The 16,016-nt window shown below is 37.9% G+C and overlaps 1 protein-coding gene across 1 annotated transcript; it reads left to right on the plus strand.

Annotated features, from left to right (window-relative positions):
- The first annotated feature begins 7,009 nt into the window (after positions 1-7,009).
- tmx1 (thioredoxin-related transmembrane protein 1) lies at positions 7,010-15,485 on the plus strand. The gene is made up of 8 exons (XM_042500904.2): positions 7,010-7,395; positions 7,781-7,896; positions 9,066-9,111; positions 10,093-10,221; positions 10,635-10,680; positions 12,155-12,256; positions 12,383-12,449; positions 12,575-15,485. The coding sequence occupies exons 1-8, from the start codon at positions 7,193-7,195 to the stop codon at positions 12,814-12,816; spliced, it is 951 nt and encodes a 316-aa protein (XP_042356838.1). The 5' UTR covers positions 7,010-7,192; the 3' UTR covers positions 12,817-15,485.
- Positions 15,486-16,016: the final 531 nt, after the last annotated feature.

Here is a 16,016-nt window from a genome sequence, read left to right on the forward strand (position 1 = left end):
TAACACAGTAATGTAACTTATTGTTCTTAAATTCAGCAATTACAACACAGTTACCGATCAAACAGTTACGTTGTTACTTGTGTTACATAAGTTCTTCAATTTTCTGAATAAGACATCGACAGAAAAAGAAATCATCAAACTTGCCAACAACAGCGACGCTGTTTAGTGCCATGAAGAGGCTCTTGAGACTATGCAGTCTTATGCTGACTCACAGGAGGAAGAGGCTCTCTGACAAATGCTTTGAGAGACTCCCACTCATGAGGTAAAAGTGCTACTTTAGTGATAAACACGTCAAATGAGCTTAGGTAGTCTACACTAAAGCTAAGACTTGATAAGCCAGTGACTCAAGTGTGTTCAGCTTACTAAATGCCGTTCTTCTGCCATTTTATTTTTCTTTTAAAATATGTCATTTATTAGTGTTAGGAATACTGGTCTCTATTTCTTTAGGCCTATTTATATATTTTTTGATGCAATTAAATAATATTGGTACTAGGTGGTGTTTTGTGCTAATATGTGGGAATATGTAACTTTTGCATATGTAACTTTAGTAACATTGCATTGCAGGCAATGTTGCAGAGGAGAGCAACAGCAGTGTAATGACTAGTGTAGGGAGTTACTTTGGGGGCTACAGGGAATAGTTAAAGTAATGCATTACTTAAAAGCAGTCTTTCCCAAATGAGTCCTCAAGTAACACCTGTCCTGCAGGTTTTAAATTTCTCCCAAAGCTGATTGATAACGAGCTGGTCATTTAATTCAGCTGTGTCGCAGCAAGAAATGATCTAAAACATGCAGGCCAAGTGGTACTCAAGGAGAGGTTTCGGACATACGGCTTTAAAGTAAGTTTTGAGTGACAAACCCAACACTGTTTAGGATTAAAACCAAAGAAATGTCTTAGCAAGTAAACACCTGCTGCCCAATCAAAAGCAATAAACTATATGTATAAAAAGCCAATTATTGTAGCATCATGAGCTGCGACTGAACCTACAAAATTAACCATTTTGCATTGTAAGCCTAGATAAGTTGTCAATTTTCAATCCCATTGCCTCCTTTACTTTTCAGTCTGAAACTGGTTGCATGAGCAAATATTATCCAACTTGCATTACTTTTATTAGTGGGTTCAGTCAGTTATGTAACAGTTTCAACTAATTTCTTTGTAAAGAACTTTTTGTGTGGGCAACCAATTTAAAATTACCAATGCACAGATCTCCGCTCCATAAAACACTAATAATGAGGGTAAATTTAAACTTAATAACAGCTGGTGCAACGTGCTCCTAGCCCCGGAGCTTCCAATTATATTTATCACTTGCCATCTTTATTAGCATGCGGATTTCGCTATTGAGTAGTAGGTGTTTCTATTGTCTTTATTAGAGCACAATAGACACTGAGGTCCAAAGTTCAGTCTTGACCTCAGAAACAGCAGCTGAGGTCCATTTGATGGGTTAAGCAATGTGTAACTCGTATCTGAAAACAACAGAAATCCAACAGAAAAATAGTTTTTACGTTACTGTCTGTTACTGACATCCGCATGCTGCACTGTAGCCGAGCAGTAACCATGGCAACTATCAGTCTCTGGCCAGCCATCAACAGTTTAATCAGAAGCAAATTAAAAGTAAAATTACTAAAATCTTCCATAGTAGAGTGTGTTTGTTGGGGTGCATCATCTTATCACATCAGTGGGACACTTGAGGGCACAGTTACGTTTGAGATAAATCGGATAAAAAAAGGTCAAGATATTACCAATATAAAGTTCACCCAAGACTGTGAATGTTTGTGTCAAATGATTGTCGAGATATTTCAAGTGTTGGACCGTCAGATTGACCAAACAGGGCTAAAAAAGGAGAGAAAATGCCACAGTGTTTCTGTTTGAAACCAGCAGCTCAGTAATGTTGTTTGAAAGAACAACACAAAACAGTGCTGCAACCCCCCGACCTGCCACTTATCTTCCTCACTGCCACATTAAGTTGAAGGAGGAGAGCAGATGACTGCCGAGCAGGAAGGAGATTCATTTTGCGCTGTAAGTGGAGCAGAGCTGATGGCTGGAGAAAGGGGGCGATGGTAGGGGCACAAAAGGATGTCATCTGCAGGGTATTTTTAGAGTGTGAGGTGCACTGATAACCGGCTGCCATTGCAATCTGCCTGCAGGTTCCCAGCAATAATAACTGCTCTCATTCTGCACATTCGTTCAAAGTGAAACCTTCTTGTGCAGAGGACTGATTGGGTCTCACACTTTCTTGCACACACACACATATTGGCACAAAAATATGGAAGTTGACGAATAAAAAAAAAACTAAGCACAAAAAACTAATTCAAGCTGTCAATGTGCAGGGTGAGATTTGAGGGTGAGGGACAGATTTGCACAGAACATGTTTTGTGAGCAGAATTTCATGCTGGTCTGAACTGAAATCTGCTCTGAGTATTTTCTCCCAAAAAAAACCACCCCGAGGCACTTGAACTTCTGCGCAAGACGCACATGAAGAATTCTAGTTCATTTATGTTTCAGTCAGTTTCCGTTCATGATGTTTGGGCAAAAGTAGTAGTTAAAATATATTCTCTTTTGCAGGGTGCATGGACCAACCACAGACTACATAAAATTAAGTAACGCATTAGTTTGTGGACTCCCATTTTTAAGCTTAGACTTAAAATAATAACTAGACAACAGACCAAAGATGATTCCTTTTCATTCCAACGGAGTTGTTTATGCCAAAAGAGTTTGCTAGATTCTGGGTTTACTTCCACAGTATGCGGCCCACTGAATACGCACAGTAGTGTTTCTCCCACTCATCTTATAGACTTTACATTGTTAAGAAGTCACTGATTTTAAATCATTGTTCTCAGCTTTAGGAAGGTTTTACAAATATAAAAACTCGATCAAAAATTCAGAATATAAAGATTCATAATTGACCTTGTCTGCAGTTCGAGGTGTCCTTACTTAAGTTTTACAGATGTCTCTTTCACAGTGATGGTCTATGAGAAAATGGGGCTTGTTTTTAAGCCTTAAATATGTCATTTTAGCCATTACCTTGTTGGTTTTACACTATTGTGCTGTAGGTACAGAGGATGCAATTCTTCTGGACATGACAGGGCAGCATATACACCCACAAGTGTTCTATTCTGCTGTTAATTACGAAAGGAAGGAGGAGGACACCTACGAGCACTGAACAGCTACAACACATGGAAGGTGGTGACAAATGCAGCTGCAGAAAATTGAAAAGAAAAGTGTACTTTCCTGAGGCCAGGTTAATTTTGTTAATGCTTTGCAATGGACGTTTGCATATTTACATTATACTAAGAATGGCAGCAGCGTGATGAGGTGCTGAGCGTCTATTCTGATCGCCCAGAGCTGAGAAATATTCAGCTTTGGGTAAAATGCTGCACTTATCACAGTCAATCTTTACACCAATCGTAGTGGAGGAGGGGCAGCTGGCTGAAAAAAGACCAAACATGACATCTTACATGTTCAAGTGCTGCATGTGCACCTCCTGTAGTCTCTGCAGGTTCGATCCATCCTGTGGTCCTCTGCTGCACGTCATCCTCCTTCTCTCTGCCCACTCTCCTGTCACTCTCAAGCTGTCCTACAATAAAGGCAAAAAGCCCAAAGAATAATCTTTAAAAAAATGCACAATTGCTGAACAACAACAATGGAAAAATATATTAATATACTTTAGGCTACATATTAATATATTAAAATAATGAGCCCAGTTTATTGGAGTTTCTTAAAGTCAATGTTGCTTATTTTCAGAAAAAATTACTGTGAAAGTAAACATCTTTACTGTCTTAACTGTTATTCTTAATTGTGTCTGTTTTACGCTAAAATGTAAGGTGTGTTTTTTTCTCATTATTATCTTTTTTTCACTAGTATTTATGAATGCCAGTTTCTAATATATATATATATATGTGTGTGTGTGTGTGTGTGTGTGTGTGTGTGTGTGTGTGTGTGTATTCTCATTAAATTTCTTGTTTTTGTTGTTTTGTGTGGGGTTTTTTGTACTAAGTCTGACCATTTCACTTGCTTGTAATGTTTTGATGAATTGATAATGCCAATAAAAAAAATGTTTAAAAAAAACAAAAAAAAATGCAGGCTGGGGCCACAAGAGGTCCTAACCCCCAATCTTTATTTTTTTTCTGTAAATCATGAACTAGTTTTAGTTCTTTTAGACTCTGAAAATGATTCTAATAAACCAAGGGTAAAAATATCTGTGTTTGGTTGAACTGGCAAACACATGCAACCAGTAAGAGAGGTTGTAAGTAGTAGTTTACTTTTTATTTAATGGGTACACAAGCCAGAACGATTGGGAACTAATAGTTGAAATGACAGGTTATGATTCACACTTGCCATGCTGCAAAGGTTGAAAGAGTTATTCAGAGCTGTAATCATTCTTTCATAGCAGCTGTGAAGTGATCCCTCCCTGATAGGGCTTCACTGTAAAAAACACACAACAAAATCTTCATTTTGTACAAAAATGCATTCTTAAGCTGATATGAGACCTCAGCGGGCTAACTCTGACTGCTGTTTTCATGTACAAATTTTAAAATAAACCCGTCCTTGAAGGAAGTTATTTATCTGGAAAAGCACAAGTAGAACTGCTGCTCCTCCACATTAAAATGAACACAAGTGGTTCAGGTACACTGGAAATGTGACAGGAAATAAATGCATGTTTGAGCAGATTCTAAGCACTTGAGAATAATGGAGGAATATCTAACATTAAGGGTATTTAAAAGTTTATCAGACAAACTAAAATATGGAGGAGAATACAGCTTGACATTCCTTAGAAGGCAGGGTCTTAATAGGATTGCACTTCACCTCCGGGTCAAATCAAATGGATTTCACTCTGCTCTCTATGGTTTCTTTTTTTTGCATGTGCAGATGCAAAATGCAAAACACTTTGATCGTGCAGCTTTGAAGAAGTACACACTGAGCGAAGGACACACTTCCTCTTGGATCAAAACATTGATTAAAACTCACTATCAGAATTCATCAGGAGCGTGAGCCTATTTATCTGCACCTCAAAACCTGGAGTCGCAGATTACTTAATGATCACATTTGATTTGTTTATTTAAGCAAAAATTGTCATTCTCTGCTTACAGCTTCTCAAGTTTATATTTGCTGTTTTTCTCTATTTAATGTCACCGTACACTGCATTTCTCTGAGTTTCGGGCTGTTTATCGGACAATATAAGACATTTGAAGATGTCAACTTGTTCCAATTTATTTGTCAGCATACTAGGTAAATGTATGACCAAAATATGTCCAGTCCATAGTCAAGTGGTGAAATATAAGTATATAAATATAAGTTTTCACAAGCACATCATTTAAGTACAATTTTGAGATACTTGTATTTTACCTGACTATTCCTATTTTATGGCACTTTTCCACTTTGTTATATTTATTCGATACCTTTAGCTACTTGTTAATTTGTACATTAAGATTGTTAATGCTCAATATAAACCAGCTAATAGAAACTGATATTTAATTACTGGTTAATCTGTATCAGTTGTGGGTTCAGGCTATCTGAGGAACAGGAAGAGAAATAAAAAGGGCGCAAGCACAAAGAAGGTGTTCTAGCATGTAGGACAGCCTATATGGCACTGCGTTATATTTTCTCAATTTTAAGTCTGTCCTAGAAGGCACTACATTGTATTTACTCCATTTAAGGGCACCCATTAGTGTGCTACACCATGTATTCTTCATTGAAGTGCAACCTGGAGGGCACATTATCATTTTAACTTCCATAGGGGCATCCACGAGGGCACTTTTGCAGTGTTTCTTGTCTCCTCCCAATTCAACAGTGCCCTGTAGTATATAAAGTAAATGAAATTAACTTCACTTTTACCAGCTGCAACATTGAAGCATTGAGCACATAAAGACATCACTATTTAAATCAAGGAATATGATATATTGTATATAAATGATTCTTAAATGTGTTATTCTTCATAATGAATAGACTACTTTCATTTTGGGCACCTTGATGCTGATATAAGAGTTTGTATGCAGGATTTTTACTTAAAGCAGAGTAATTACACTGTAGTATTATTAATTTTAATGAAGTTACAGATTGAAATACTTATTTAATGACTGTCTATAATAGCTTCATATGCCTACATTTCCTCTAAAATGCAACAGTCATATCTACCCCCTGTCTGAGTTATTTTAAGGACTATAGCACCACCTGCTGGTAATACACAATAAATTAGAACTTCATGTTTTCATAGACTTGACAAGCTGCTGTAGCCTTTAGTTTAGTTGAGTATTATTTTAATATTCAACAGGAAAGAGCCTGTCCAAATTCATTTAGGGACTGCTCTTTATTTATCAGAGGAAGGGGATGGCTGGGGTGTGACTTCCCCTTTTGTTTTTGTTTTTTTACCCTCCCTAAAGCTACATTTTTTCATTGAGCCTGAATGACTTCAGGAAAATATATGATCCACCTCCACCATAAATTAGTTGTTAGATTTTAAAAACTTTGATGTTTGAAAATGAAAAGTTGAAGATGAAATGGAGAAGTTGAGGAAAAAAACATGGCAATATGTTTATTTTAGTAATATAATGTCCTTTTTCTCGTATAAATACAACTTTATTCTTAGAAAGTTACGCCTTTTATCTCATAAAATTATGACTTTATTCTTGCAATATTACAAGCTTATTCTCAAAACGTTTTTTTTCTTGTAAAACTACAACTTCACTCTCATAATATGGCGACTTTTTTCTCATACTACAATTTTAGTTTCAAAATTACAACTTTATTCTCGTAATATCATGACTTTATTTTCAAAATCAAACATTGTTTTCTTTAACATGGCCTGAATCCTCCGTTGCAATGCTGAGGCAGAAACAGCTTTTCAGTGACAAGACAGAAAAACACAAGTCCTTCCCCAGTGCTAAAAAATGATTTGACTTGCCTCCCCCTTTTTGCATCACCCCCTCCCCATTTACAAGTAACGAACAGTCCCTTACCGTTACACGTCTCCCATCATCTACCTGAGCTTCACATCCTTATATGCTAACATCTGCAATGCTAACGTTGCTTTCTTCACTGTTTTACCACCAAACAAACGACACCATTTAACTTCTTATTTTATCTGTAGTTACTTAAGATAATTTCAGACATTTTTTTGTGAAAAACAACCCACCTGACTGGGACGTGAGGGCGCACAGCGGAAGTGAGCAGGCTGTGTCAAACAGCTCACACAGACATATGGCGTGTTTGCTAGCTAGCAGCTACAGAAGCTCAACAATGTTTTCTCTAACACGACCAAAAAAACAACGCTCGTGGATTTATTATTTGTCTCTGGTGGTGTTTTTAACGTCGTTTCCAGTCTCGGCAAAGCGGGACAGCCTGAAAGAAGTGACGGACGGGACCTGGGAGGAAATCCTGACAGGAGAATGGATGATTGAATTGTCAGTGTCCTGCTAACGGCTACTGCTAACGGCTAACCGGCTAGCTAGCCTGTCAGTTAGCTTAGCTATTTTGAGCTCGTATAAACAAAACATAATCGTCAGTGTCCGCTCAGATTCAAGCTTAAATCCGCTGTTTTATCTCACTTTTATCTCATTTCTCCCCACTTGGCGTTGACAAGTTACTAAAATGAGCAACAAAGCTAACAGCTGCTATCCTTAGCTAGCTAACAAGCTTACCTGGGAGTTATATGCTAGCAAGTTTGCTAAGTGACAAGCTATTGAAGTACACAATTAGGTCATTTCGGCTTTTACTCGATGCTTATTTTGTTGTTAATGAGTGTGCAGTTTATCTGAGGCTTTACTTGTGAAACTTGATACCCCTCAGCTACGCACCGTGGTGTCCAGCCTGTCAGCAGCTCCAGCCGGCGTGGAAGGAGTTCGCGGACTGGGGGGAGGACATGGGGGTCAACATCGCCAAGGTGGACGTGACTGAACAGCCCGGTAGGCTTGAATGTCCTTTATCGGCTGACAGCTTCACTGTGACAACATGCACAATACAACAGAGCTGTGAAGTCAGTGCAGCATGCTCATACTGTGCGAAACAGCACAACAAAAACAGCTGTAACAGCTCTGCAGTAAGCATCAGTAAATTAAGGCTTGTCATGTCCAGTTTTTGTTGACATCAGTTTTGCATATTTTGGCTATATTCCAGCAAAGATGACACTTTGCTTTTCGTAATGTACTGTACAACTGTACATTAACCCTTTGCGACCTCAGCAAAATGGTTTGATTTCTTTCAAAAACATGGGTAAAAAGCAATGGGCAACGTAACAAGGCATGGCCCAAAGATTATCAAGGGGAAAAGGAACAAGAAAATTACCTGATAATAAACAAAAAGATATATATATATAAGAACATTATTTCTACAGTTATCAACATCATTCTCAGCTTTCTAGAAAATCTATCAAGAGACTTGTCATATATAGAATAACTAGTCAGGAAAGTCTAGTAAATTGAATGGCCATTTAGGCTATTTTTGCTTGTCACAGTAGGAAAGGCACTGGTGTTATTAATGATACTAATGATGGCTCTGTTCTGTTTGTGTTCCAGTGAGAGAGATATTGTGCCAGCACGTAGAATAGGCCTTTTTCACAGAGGACATTTTTACTTGTCCCAGTAGGAAAAGCACAGGTGTAAATATTTGAAATTATTGATGGCTGTGTTCCATTTACCTGCTTTGATTTATTGGTATTCTACATGCTGGTTTGCAGATGCATACCTTTACAGTCACTACAAAGTTATATGATTTTGCAAGTTGAATTGTCTCAAAATTTGCTTGTTCATTGTTTAAATGAACAATAGTCGCCCGTAGACTCTTCAAATATTGGCTGAAAAACAGCTTATTTTGGTCAACAACACGGCAAATTACAACCTTAATATCAGTTTAAACAAAGTTGTAATCACCTCGGGCGCACATTATTTTATGGTTTTGTATGTTAATGTTGTTCTCAGCGCTGTGTTAAATGTATTCATGTTAGTCAGTGGTGCAGTGGAGCTGCAATCAAACATTAATTCAGGCCCTCTGCCAAGTCTGAAACTCCTCTCAGCTCCATTATGAGTCAAACTGTTCTTCCTGCACACTGACTGTCCTCCGTCTCCTCCGTCTGAAGGTCTGAGTGGGCGATTCATCATCACTTCACTTCCTACTATTTACCAGTAAGTTCTTTGCTATTCTGTGGTTTTCATGGCTTCCTCTTTTGTGTGGCTACTTGTGGTGTATGTTATGTAAATCTTAAAAGAAAATGATTTAGTGGGTTTAACTAAGTTTAGTATGGATTTAAGCAATTGGACTGGGGACAGCAGAATACTTTCAGTTAAGGGTTGCCACTATTGTTTGATTTATTCATCTATTCACTGTTTTACTATTCAGTTTATAACATGTAAAGAAATGGTAAAAAATAATGAGAAAATGAACAAAGTTGTTAATTTTCTCCAAACTTTCTATGAACTAAAAAGAATCTTCTTAGTGAATAAATAATTTTAAAAAAAATGTACAAAACAGCAAATTCTTTCTTTTTAGAAAGTGGAACAGAGCAAGATTTGTATTCTGTCTTGATAAATGACTTAAATGGTAAATCAGTTTTCAAAAATTATACAGATTTGGTTGTTTTATCACCTGATAGTTTCAGCTCTTTCCCAGTCCTCCTTACTGTCAACCAAATGTAACACAAAAAAAAATCAGAAACAACACTAACAGATTTGACTCATAACAAATATTGTGATGGCTGAGTTTCCTTTTTGTTTTTCATCATCACTCAATGTTAAGTCATTTTTGGTCGCAAAAATACATTACAGATTTTTAAATAAAAGAAAAAGAAACAAATGCAGCTATAGATGATTGTGGTTATAATCTTTGCAAAATGTATAGTTGCTCCCTAATTCATGTAATGCTTTATGAAGGAGAACATTTTCACTGACACTTTGGCAGCTATATGACTGGCCTGCTGCCCAGTTTTTTTGTCTTATTCTTCAGGCTGTCACTCAGCATTAACTGTAGCTGTCACACTCTGTCAGGAACAAAACACACATTATTTTGTGTCAGTCTGTGAGACTTTCATCAGGCAAAGTGTGTCTCAAAACACTCCACTGTTCCTAAAAGTGGCTCAGATGTTTTGTATCTGGTGTTTTGTGTTTCAGCTGTAAAGATGGCGTCTTCAGGAAGTACCAGGGAGCTCGCACTAAAGACGACTTCCTCAGCTTCGTCGATGAGCAGAAATGGAAGTCGGTGGAGCCAGTTTCCTCGTGGTTTGGGCCATCCTCATTTCTGTGAGTATCTACAGTTTTACAAAACCATAGCAATGAGAGTGCAATGAAGGGGTTACATGGGGCTGATTTTCCATTTCCCTACAAACTTAATTATGTATATTATATATTTAAAAAAATATTTAGATAGATTTTGCCCAGCTCTAAGGATACACACGGTGATAACAGATAAAATTCTCATCGTAGCAGCAGCCCAGTGTTTTGTATTGCTATTTTTGAAATAACAGAAAACAACATCAGACACCTGCCCTGTTAGCTCTATTCTTAGTGTCTTTTGTCTTGGATTAAAATCAGAACCACAAACATTGCCTCCCTCCCCCTACTTGTTATTTTTCATGTTTCGTCTTTGTAGTGATGTTTCAGTTTGACAAATCCGCGTTAAATTACACGTTGTTGTTTCCCTCCTCTTTTGGCAGAATGAATTCAATGTCTGCTTTGTTCAAGCTCTCCATGTTTATCCGGGTAAGTGAGGATTTCACTCTTTGGTTATGCTTACTGTCAACATGTAGGTCGTTACTGGAAGGTATTTATTTCATTTCCCACAATCCATTCAGAAGAAAAAAGTGCTGCTCAGTGTGCAATTGCATCGGGGAGTCAGACCGGCTTTTTCGTGCAAAACACAATGGATGTTTAAAGAAAAAAAATCCAGTTTTTCAGGATACAGGGCTGACACATTACAGTTTTTACTCTGTGCCTGTTTTAGACAAAGAAAATAACCTGTTATAGACCTCACATGTAGTGCAGACAATGCATATTGTGGGACAGACGGCTACACTTACAGGAAATATATACCAGTATATCATCCTGACCAGTGTCTCAGGTTTTAAATTTAATTATTTTTGAAAAGCTAAAAAAGTCTGGCCTATTCTGGTAGATGACTTGCTATTTCCAATTTTAAATGATAAAGCTGGCATCATTTTATATTTATATATATATTAAATTTATATTTTATGTTTTGTATACCTAATACACATGGCTCTTCACTCCAAACTCGTGACAGCATAAATCTTTACAAACTGTTTTTAGGTCTATAATGTGATTGGGTCTTTTGTTTTTTTGTTTTTAGTATTTAGCAAAGATTACTTGAAACAGAAGGAAATTATTTGGGGACTATTTTCAGTGAGTGTTTCTGGCAGCTGAGCAGTATATGTTTGCCTGGAAACCAGATTAATTTACAAGCTCATGTTTTATTGGCTCCAAGCAGATGATCAAATCTGATCTGATCAAATGATCAGATTTCCATCAGACTTGACCCAATTTGTCAAGCAACCACAACCATCTATCTAATATGTAGTGGGTTGGATATGACTGACAACTTGTGGGGCGTTCACCCTTCATGCAAAATATGTGATAACATTATTTTTGGATTGCGCAACCTCGTGACATGGACACTAGGGTGAACATAAACCTAGCTTAGTGAAGAGGAGTTTCGTTAAGGCATTTTCCGAAAACAAACAAGATGGCTACAGCTGATATGCAACTTTCTGTTGAAGTATTATTTTCAAAAATGGCAACACTTTTTCACAGATGTATTGATGCTACAAAATCACAGCTTATCTCTGCACACTGTAGCATGTCTCTGTACGCTGTAGTATGTCTTTGCACGCTGTAGTATGTCTCTGGACGCTGTAGTATGTCTCTTCACGCTGTAGTATGTCTCTGGACGCTGTAGTATGTCTCTGCACGCTGTAGTATGTCTCTGCACGCTGTAGTATGTCTTTGCATGCTGTAGTATGTCTCTGCACGCTGTAGTATGTCTTTGCATGCTGTAGTATGTCTCTGCACGCTGTAGTATGTCTCTGCATGCTGTAGTATGTCTTGGGGGCATTTTTGTTTATGTCACATGTTGATAAGGCCCCTCTTGATATAGAAAACTATTTGCAAATTGGTTTGTATTAAGTTTTAGCTGTTGTTGACTGTCATTTGTGTTTTTCAGCGTTGTCACAACTACATGACGGAGCAGCTGGGGATCCCTGTGTGGGGTTCTTATGTTATCTTTGGCTTGGCCACTCTGTTCTCTGGCCTTGCACTGGGACTGGTGAGTACTTGTGCAACACTTTTTTATGATTTTTAACCAGTGAAACCTATAATAACTGCTCCTATCAAAATGAATAAATGTACTGACATCAAATTAATGCTTATTGTTATTGTCTTGTCTTTGCAGTTACTGGTGTTCATTGCAGATTTTGCTTTCCCCTCACGACGCTTTTCTTCTTCAGATTACTACCAGAGTAAGTTTCATATACAATTACAGTTAACATTACTATACACTTACTTTATATACATAAGTGACAGAAAAAAACTTGTTGGTTTTGTTTATAAATGGCCACTAATAGTTTTAAACGTAATTCTATAGAAAAACAATCAATGGAGCAGGCGAGGTTAATCCAGCGACAAGAGGACGAACACGAGGCTGACGGCGAGGAGGATGACGATGAAGACGAAGAAGATGAGGACCAGGACGAGGTCTGGAGGAGGAGGAGGAGAGGGTCCCCAGAGGGCCGCCCAGAACCTAAGGGACAGGGTTTCTCTGATGAAGCTCTGAGGAAGAGGGCAGTGGGCAAACGTGAGGAGGAAGAGGAGGAGGAGGACACCTAAAGAGCTGTTCCTACCTGTTTGAAAAGAGCGTGACGGAGTCAGCAGAGTCGGAGGAGCTTTGGTCCTGAGCAGCAGTGTTTACAGCAGGGAGCCTTTAAATCTCACCCCCCCGCCCTTAACCTCTCGTTCTCCTCTCCCTCCTTCTCCTCGGGGTCCCCAGAAACACCTTGCTTCTTTTCTTCTCCCTCCCTTGTGTTTTAACGGGAGCGCTTTAGACTCTCTCTCACCGCCTGAGCAGCAGGCACCACCTGGAAAAAGCAAAAACACTCCTGACACCTGTTTCCACTCGTGGAGACAAATCGCCTGGCTGAGGTTTAGGTATGAAGTGCGGTAGAGCTGGATTTTGCAATGTTGTTTATGCTATGCATCGTTTTTTAAAGATATGTGTGTTATAATATGTTTATCTCAGAATTATTATTATACCAGGCTTGTGTTCCAGGTTTATTCTGTTAAATTTTTATTACTGTTCCGCTAATGCGTACATACGGTTATTTTATGTTTCATATATTTTACAATCCCTGAAGGTTCAACCCAGCGTAACAATGTTCACACACCATTCCTCATTTCAGTGTGTAATGGCGGACAGAGTGGAAAGAAATGGCACTAGTGTTTGTTATAATCCTTAAGATTATCCTTTCGGTTGGGTTTATTTGGTGATACCTGTGGTTACCGTGGAAACGCAAAGCTTTCTGCTTGTGACCTTACCACCAGCAATTCTAAAAACAGATCTACTTATGAAAAATGCAGAAAATGACGCATTTTCTTTTGAACAGCTGTCAGTGCTAACCTCGACAAACACCTGAGACTCCTTCACAATAAAGCTATCCTGTGTTTTGCCAGAATGCTTTTAGTGAAGTAGCAGCAGCAGGAAATGTTTGTTGCTAGCAGTATTTTAACAGCTCTGATACTGCTTTAGTCTTTATTCATAAAGGGATAAGGCAAAAGCATGGCCAGCTATATTATCGCCAAGCATAACATCAGGTAACTTAGCTAAATAAAATAGTAATGTATCTGACTTAGAATTATGGCAGCCAAATCAGATTTATAACCACAATTACAAATTTTTCTTTTACCACACAGTTTGAGAGTTTGAATGAGGTTTTATAACACATTCAGGGTGACAGTTATGTTCACATAATTTAATAAACAAGATAATGTGAGCTTATGCGTGCTTACTAGTCTAACGGCAGGTTGTAATTGTTCAGAAAACTTTTTGCAGGCACAAGATTTCAAACAAAAGTCACTACCTGTACTGGAAAGCAGGTTGAAGTCAAAGAGCGTTCACTCTGCAGCTAAGTCCGGAGACCGACACTTCCAAAAAATACCAAATGCTCGACTTGAAGGAATCTCAGTCGACCTCAGGGTCTCTGACTGATGATTTAAATCTTTAAATCTCAACTTTCAGTGGGCCATCCAGTAAAGTTACTACAGCTAGAAACAAAAACACATAATTGGCTGAGGCTTTGCTGTGTCATTTGAGCACTGAAAAAATAATCTAGTTAGCCTATCCAGAGAGGTTATTACTGAATGTAAATACATTGAACGGCTATTGCAGAAAAAAAAACTCTCACCACAAATGGTATCAAATACTGGATTTGATTTCACAAAAATCTTAAGGATTGTACCTTCAAATCTCAGCCCAGTCGGTTTCCTCGGTCTGTGTAAAGTGTGCATCCTCTCGGTTCAGGTACGTTATGGGGCGGGAAGCCTTCATACGGCGTTTGTGCTTTGCTCAGCAAACACCAAAACTTTGACTGAGCTCCGCTGATGTCGGTTTGCTGAAACATTAGGTAAAAGCGGATTTTTAGAAAAGGAATTATATTCACTCCGAGTTAAAGGCCTGGTGAATGTTTTTCTGTACTGTATGTCCTCATAATATATCATACAATTAACCAATGGGATGTTTGTTTGTTTTTTATCTTATGTTAACTTGTGATTCTCTAATTATTAAAGAGTGTTTACTGAAAGAACCCAGATCTCGGCAGGTCTACACTTTAGTAATTGCATGCTGCAAAAATATTTTAAAAAATTACAAAAAAAATAAGAGAGGAACATTTTAGGGACTCTGAATCGTTAAATATGGAGAGAAGTCTTGCATATCCGTCCTAACGCTGCTCTGCTTTGTGGAACAGCCAGAGGACCAGAATGAAGCTCTCTGCCAGACAAAGGGAGGCGAAATCCAGTTTAGTGTTATCTGATTTTAACCACTCTTAATTTGACCTTTTTTAAGTTCAAAATTTCAAATTTAACCTGAATTCCTGAGTTGAATTTATCTGAATGAGTGCTTTTCTGTGTACAATTGTTTATCATTGAAACAGTGAACAAACTGGCACTTTTATGCTTATTTTTCAAATATTAATGCCACTCAGAGCTCAGCCTGTATTCATTTCAGTCTTGTAAAGCAGAACAAGGAAGTGTGTGTACGACCAGTGTTTTAAATACACATTTCACTCTGATGTTTTGACCGGGCTCATAATGACTGCTATACACTTTTATCTTTGTGTTTATTCCAAATAAGAGGATGACTCATTTTGGTGACGGTTGAAACAGGATGTAATTTTCTATCCAACCACTATTAACAGCTTGTAGCATTCACACTTTTACTCTGAGCCACCTGTGCTCCTTTTGTTGTTTGAACATTTCTTTTAAATAAAGGGTTAACTCTGAAATCAGTTTCTCTTTTGTTGCTTCCAATATTTACCTGGCACAAATACAAACTTCCAGTATTTATATTCATCAGTGATGCACACAGGAAATGGAAGAATTGCTCACAGCTGGAAAAAATTAAAATTGTAGAACGTGCTGAGGCAGCAAGTATCAAATATTTGGAGAAACACTCACCCAAAATATTTCACAATGAAATTCAGCACATACCGTTGCAGTGGTGGAAGAAGAGTCAGATCCTGCATCCTCCTCCTTTAGTGAAAGTGCTAAAGTTTTACCCAAAAATGTACTGAAAGTATCAAAGTTAAAGGTACTGATTTTACCTCGTGAGTAAAACATGAGGACTTGTCTTTGTTTGTAGCAGAGAACAAAACTGACATCAACAGAGCGATAAGGCACAGCTAATGTATCGATGCTGCAGCAAATTAGTGTATAAATCATATTCAGAATCATTATGCAGCGGTATAATTTAAGAATATTCAGAAAAATGTACAGACATATTAAATATTTAATAAAAAAGGATTGAAGTTTGAATC

The sequence above is a fragment of the Plectropomus leopardus genome, chromosome 14 (genome assembly GCF_026936395.1).
Source record: "Plectropomus leopardus strain MGB_pleo_1.0 chromosome 14, ASM2693639v1, whole genome shotgun sequence".
NCBI classification, from domain to species: Eukaryota; Metazoa; Chordata; class Actinopteri; order Perciformes; family Serranidae; genus Plectropomus; species Plectropomus leopardus.

Bases quoted from the DNA above. Each gene is read 5' to 3' on its own strand.
- tmx1 (XM_042500904.2), top strand. From the start codon at position 7,193: ATGGCGTGTTTGCTAGCTAGCAGCTACAGAAGCTCAACAATGTTTTCT. The intron at 9,112-10,092 runs GTAAGTTCTTTG...TTTGTGTTTCAG, and splicing joins TCACTTCCTACTATTTACCA to CTGTAAAGATGGCGTCTTCA. The intron at 12,450-12,574 runs GTAAGTTTCATA...GTAATTCTATAG, and splicing joins TTCTTCAGATTACTACCAGA to AAAAACAATCAATGGAGCAG.